The sequence below is a fragment of the Palaemon carinicauda genome, chromosome 3 (assembly GCF_036898095.1).
Source record: "Palaemon carinicauda isolate YSFRI2023 chromosome 3, ASM3689809v2, whole genome shotgun sequence".
Lineage (NCBI taxonomy): Eukaryota > Metazoa > Arthropoda > Malacostraca > Decapoda > Palaemonidae > Palaemon > Palaemon carinicauda.
Window position 1 is genome coordinate 120,798,566 of NC_090727.1, and position 6,746 is coordinate 120,805,311.

The following is a 6,746-nucleotide window of genomic DNA, read 5'->3' on the forward strand; positions in this document are numbered from 1 at the left end:
CATGTAATAATCCCCTCCCGAAACTACTATATCTGTAGCACCATGCTCAATGCTACAGGGAATAAGTGGCCATTTTGGACCCTGTAATAGTAGGGGAGGAAGGGTAACCTTGGTAACGGCTCCCCTTCAATTTCGCCACTCTTCCCCCTCTGAGTGAAAACTCTATTCGGGGTGAAGATTGCCATGTGTGGTATCAAGATATACGTCCCCTGATATTATACGATATCCTTAAGAAAAATTTGATGAATACTCATGCCAGGAGTTAGAATTCTGGAGACCTATGGTCAATTATCTGGGAGTATCACTGTAGCCAAATATCCCTTAGAAAGCTACCAATAGGATGACATGGCCATCTCACCCAAAAATAGATTTTTCGCTTTGCTTCAAAATCCGTTAAATACCTCATACCACTGTTGCCGTTGTGTTGCAACAGAATTTGTTACTGCAACAGTACTAAAGCATTCAGGGTGTTCAATGTCCAGAGGCATTTTGAATTCCTACGTGGAATAGGTTAGGCGACTGAACTCACAAAATCAACTTCCTAAACAAAGTTAACTCCATCCTAGTTCCTGTGTTAGTAATTTCAATTTTTTATACTCTGTGCACAAAAATTCAATTAGATTGCACTTTATGTCTTTTCATGCAAAACTAACTTTGGCTTAAGGTAAATATTTACATACCACATAAATGCCTACTGGTAACAAATTTCACCCCTACCGTACAACATAAATAAAAGATAAATAAATGATACTTTAATTTTTAGCCTAATACATGAAGCATATATTTTTCCTACTCGCTATCTTATATATGCATTTCTGACCATGATTATTGGGCAAACCACCCATTCATGATTGTTTAACCTCCTTATATAAAGTTAATTATCGGGGACGACAGTAAGAAACTGGGGTTTTTTGAGCGGGAAATACCAAAAAGGGGATTTGCAGCATTAATAATGGTCAGAAATGCTAGGGAAACTCAAGATAATGAGTGGAAAAAAATATATGGTTTATGTAAGTGGATGAATATTAAAGTATCACAATTCTCTAATGCACATCACGTCTTTCTAATGGTTTTTTACTCAGCCGAGGCTCGCTTCGCTCGCAAATAAACATAATCTCACTGCTCCTATGTTTTTGTAAGCGGTGCATGGATGTGCTGTGCATACCACACCCGTGAATCCCTATTTCGGGGATATTTTTACTTTCCCTTGAGCAACAATAGATTTACTGTACACTGAACGGAGAGCGTTTTCATCACAATCAATTGCCAATATCGATTAAATTGCACGAAATTTCAAAATAGATTATACTTCCCTCTTGGAGAGGTCCTTTCATGATGGTAGTGTAGTTGAAATGGAAGGGGAGGAACTTGTGCATAAATATTAAGAAGATAGTAATTGGTTAAAAATGCCAGGTAATAACTACATCATTGCAAATACACAAAAAGCTCCCCAAACTGATCGGAACCAACTCATGCGCAATAACTCGTCATCAGTATTTCAAATGTAAACAATGGAATTAAAGTGAAAAAATATAACCTTCACATTTAAATTGACCAATACAGGAGTTATTATGCCCTATCCCCCATTAAACTTAGAGAAAGAAATGCCAAACTACCCAGTACTCGTCCATTTCTTATAGCAAATTCCAGTTCTGCCAGTAAATAAAGTATCATATAATAACCAAATAAAATAGGTATGTTTGGCATTAGTCTCTTTCTTGATATTGAACTTGATTGTACCTTAGGGTAGCTTACGTTCCTCTAGTGAGCTTGCATTTCTCCAGGTATCTTCTGGGTGAGTTTGGTTTCCACTTGATCGTCGCCAATATTTTGTATTTGTTATTAACGTTAGAATAATGCAATTGTACATACCTGAAATATATGTGGATTAGTTTAGTATTTGACTATCCCAGCATCCTCGCCAATATTCTGTATTTGTTGTCAATGTTAGATTACTGCAATCATACATAACTGAAATATATCTGTGCATTAGTGTTGTGTGTGATAATACCAACATCTTTTCCGATCCGTCCAATGTTTGGAATTTGTACATTTAATGTGCTTAAGTAAACAGTCATCAAACTCTTTATAGAAAATAGGAAAATAAAAAATGAGTCTCACTCTAAAAGACTAGAATCAATTGTAATACAATGACAAGAGGAATCACATCCTATCTTTGAGGTAACTCGTAAAGGAACGAGCCTCCTTTTGAGATGCTACCACAAGAGATTTATCGAGTCCTTTGACTGGCCAGATAATACAACATTGGATTCCTCTCCGGTTAAAGCTCATTTTCTTTTGCCTACACATAAACCAAATAGTCTGGCCTATTCTTTTACACATTCTGCCTTTTCCTCTTACATCTGGCAACACTAAGATAACGGTAAAATTCTAATGCATTCAAAGGGTTAACTACTGCACTGTAATTGTTCAGTGGCTATTTTTCACTGGGTAAGAGTAAAATAGACTTTAGCTATGGTAAGCAGCTCGTTTAGGAGAAGTACACTCCAAAAACCATCGTTCTCTAGACTTGGGTAGGGCCATAGCCTTTGTACCATGGTCGTCTACTGTCTTGAAATAGAGTCCTCTTGCTTGAAGGTATACTCAGGTACGCTATTCTATCTGCTTCCCTATCTCCTTCTCTCACTGCGCTATTTTACGTAATGGAGCCTTTGGAATTTTGACATCCTGATTTTTCCAGCTAGGGTTGGAGCTTATCTAGTAATAATAATATTGATAATAATGATAATGATAATAATACTCTTTTTATCACATAGTTACCCAATGTTTGATAATTACCACCCATAATATTTAATGATACTCGCTTGTTTCCAATAACTGTGAGATTTTTCCGGATAAAAATCATAAAACCCCTTAGTTATTTGGTTCAGGATTATTATAACACTATAGAGAAATAGTTAAAATCTTAGTTTCAAATAATTGTACTAGAGTTTTCTGTTGATTAGATTTGTCCAAGGAATTACATTGCCATACATTGTACTGTTCTGTACCTTAGTTATTGTTAGTTTTTGATTTGATATTAATTGTAGTAATAAATATTGTTCATTAAAAAATAAAATTAATTATGTATGTGTTGGTTACTAAAAAGGAAACCCTTTGGTATCATAAAGCAAAATGCATATATCCGACATGCAGCATTGTCAACATTAAATGCAATAAATTTATATAAAGCTTGCAAAAATAGGAGACAGTTTTGTTAAGAAGGATAGGAAAATTTTGTTTTCCTCATTACACTGAACATTTATATGTAGATTCAGCAAAAATTCCTCAAGGTAAATGTTACTTCTCAACGTTGAATTCTATCAGCTCAAAAAAGATTAGAATTTAGAAGAATGATGACTAAATTTATATTGAGATTAGTATTATTCCAGTTTCTTTAAGAATTAACTACAAAATGTCACATATAATAGCAGTTGTTCATTAGAGAGAATGAAGAAAGAAGTTCTAGTCTATTTTAGCAAAATTCTTTACAGTTTTTTGCAGATTTTTACAGAATTATTTACTGATAAAATTCTTAGGAATAGAAGCATTTCAATATTGAGAATGAATATTGAATACCTGAAGGATATATAGTTTACAATAAAATGCAGAGATAATGCTGGGTGTAAATTTTATTTGGTTTTCGTTTTAAATGGTAGAGTTTGAGAATATTTTTCTTAAATCCTAGTTGGTAATACAATTTAAGCATTCTCTGATTTCTCTGTAACTTGAGCTGAGTTGCTAGAGACATTGTCATCACGTCCTTCAGTAGAGCAGGCCAGGCAAGGCAATTTCTTTTCCAAGGCAGCACGGTACTTAGGGTGGCTGATGGCATACACAATTGGGTTGTATACGGCATTAGCCTTGGCAAAGACTGAACCCCAGATGGAGAAGAGGGGAGTAACAGAAGACTTGCTGAGCATTCCAGCGTAGTTGATGACGAAATAAGGAGTCCAAGCCATGAACCAAAGTGACACGGTCATGAGAGCAACCTTAGCGAGACGGCATTCAGCAGAGGTCTTCTGACTTTCTTCACTCCTGAGAGATTTGACGCCCATCTTCTTGGCCTGTTCACGCATCTGCTTTTCATGGTTAGCGACAGCCTTAACAATGAAAGTGTAAAGGTAGATGTTGGCAAACAGGGGGAAGATGTATACCCAGACAGAGTAGATGTACAGGTAGCTGTGAGAGAACATATCCTGGGTCAAGTAGTCAGTACCACAGGCTGTCATGTTGCCCTCAGGCACATAACGGTTCCAACCGAAGAAGGGAGGAAGGCACCAAGCAAAGGCAGTAACCCATGTACCAACAATTCTTGCCATAGCACCACCACTATTAAGAGGCTTACCAGACATACCCTTAACAATAACAGTGTAGCGATCAAGGGTAATCCAAAGCATGGTCCAGATAGACACACAACCAAAGAGTGAACCAAGGAAAGCATACACTTCACAGAAGAATGCACCAAGAGTCCATGTCTGCCAGTAGCAAGAGATGACCATTGGTGGGAACATGAAGAACATCATAAGGAAGTCAGACATAGCCAAATTAACAACAAGCAAGTTAGCAGGAGTTCGGAGAGATTTTGTGTTCATGAATACCCAGATGACAACGAAGTTACCTACGACTGACATGACGCCCATAAGGACCATCCAGAAGCCAACCAAACCATACCAAAGAGGGTTCATAGGAGGAAACTGGTACCAATGAGCATCGACCATGTGGAGGAGTTCCTTAGGCACCGTATCGACCACCGTATAATTCCCAAAGGGGTTTGTGGAGGGGAGAGCCCCATTGGCTAGGTTTTCAGGATTATCCCAGTATGACATCTGTAAAAAAGGAATTTGGTTATAGTTTCAATGCAAAGGTATGACACATTTTGAATTAGTTTATTAGTAAAACGTATTTTTTATGAATTCAGAAATAGTATTTATTACCTAATTATTACAATTTCAGCAATATGGTGTTATCACTAATAAATTATGAATGTTTTCCGTTTCATTTCGTTGCCTGTCCTAAGCATTTCTTATATTACAGCTAATGAAATTGAAATTTATTTCTTTGCTTCAATCATTTTTAGATTTCTTGTTAACTTAAATTTTTTTTTAAGTGTTTTCATTTTTAAGAATTTTATGTGTTTCTTTATCAGTTTAAATGACAGATATAGATCATAATAAGTATGTATTGCAGATGTATTTTTTTACCTGAACTTTAATTTGAATGTATATCCGTAGAAGGAAGAAAGAATTGTATTTTATCAATTATAAGTAGCTCGTTATGTTTTATCCTTCATAAACTCTTGGTGGGTTTTTTTTTTCATAGTAATGACTTAAAAGCAAGATTTTCAACAATTGTGTTAACTATTTCATGGTATTTATTTCTGATTTACATTTTATTCCAACTAATAATCCAAATCAAATGTAAGAATGTTTCTCGGTTATTACACTCGAACACAGATCTTGAATTTCCCTTTTGTGTGTGTGTGTAAATACAGTTTTGGTTAATTGTAATCCAAGTATATAAGACGTAAGTTGAATATTTTTTTTCCATACTTTGGAATTTAAGGTAATGGGATTTTGAAAAGAATAATTATTGAATATATCATAAATGCGATAATTTTAACCTAAGCGATAAAATTAAATGTTTTTTTTTTTATATATTCAAAGTAAATAAACGCAGACTATAAGATTTTCTGTATGCAAGGAAAAGTTTTTAATTCAGAGAAAATAAAGATTGAGTCTGGATTCTTTTTATGTAAGGAAAAATGTGTAAAATTAGAAATGACGATCCTTTGGAATTGTTTTAAAGACACAATAGCCTAGTGATGTTAAGCGCTTGGAATTAACACATTTTATTTTCACATTCTGAAATTGAAATAAGCGTTTTAATAACATATAGTTCATAATTAGTTTACTTATGATTAAGTTTTATATTAGCTATTATTTGAAATATAATAATACTAAAGTTACTCTGAAATTGCCTTATTCCTTTAGAAAGGATCATATTTTTGCAAAAAATTCTGAACAAATTACAAATTATCATGAATTCAGTGTCAAGATATATTGTGTGATGTTTTTATGAAAATCTTTTTCTTCGTCTATTAGCGTGTTTTTTTTTTTTTTTTTTTTTTTTTCTTTTTTTTTTTTTTTTTCTCCTATTCGTATGGGGTACCACGTTTGCCTTCTTTTGAAGGATTTTTCTTTGGCTTTTGGGGTGGACCGTAGTCCTGACCGGCTACCCTGCCTGTCATCACCTACTTGGCGAAAAACCAAATTAATTTGACGAAACATTTGTGTTTTATGAATCAAAAACAATCTACTTGCTGAGTTTCAGTCGATGATAAAACACAATGAACTAACCTTGTCTTATTAGTGGATGTTCTTTGCTGAAGAAATTCCAAAGACTACTTCAGTCCTGACGGTAGGTTTCGCTGTCTGCTTGAGTAAACTTCTTACGACAGAGAACTGTCAGCTGCCTCTCTTTATACAGGCCGAGGGATTGTAATGACGTCATTACCCAATTAGAAGAACTATTTCAGGGGAGATTATCTTTCCCCTATGGGATTAAAAGTTCTATGTTGTGACAGTGTATTAGAAAGTAGGTTTTCTTTTCACTTTGCTGCCAGTGCTCAGATAATTATATCTGGAGACTGATGAATTATTTTGTCAAAGCCATTGTTTCATAAGTTGAAATTTCCAATGAACGGTTTGAACTTTCAATTCCACATTCATCATTGCAATAACTAT

The 6,746-nt window shown here is 34.7% G+C and overlaps 1 protein-coding gene across 1 annotated transcript; it reads right to left on the reverse strand.

The window, feature by feature from the left end:
- Nucleotides 1-3,626: 3,626 nt before the first annotated feature.
- LOC137637822 (rhodopsin-like) lies at nucleotides 3,627-6,443 on the reverse strand. The gene is made up of 2 exons (XM_068369934.1): nucleotides 6,360-6,443; nucleotides 3,627-4,829 (listed from the first exon to the last, which is right to left on the reverse strand). The coding sequence occupies exon 2, from the start codon at nucleotides 4,827-4,829 to the stop codon at nucleotides 3,702-3,704; it is 1,128 nt and encodes a 375-aa protein (XP_068226035.1). The 5' UTR covers nucleotides 6,360-6,443; the 3' UTR covers nucleotides 3,627-3,701.
- Nucleotides 6,444-6,746: the final 303 nt, after the last annotated feature.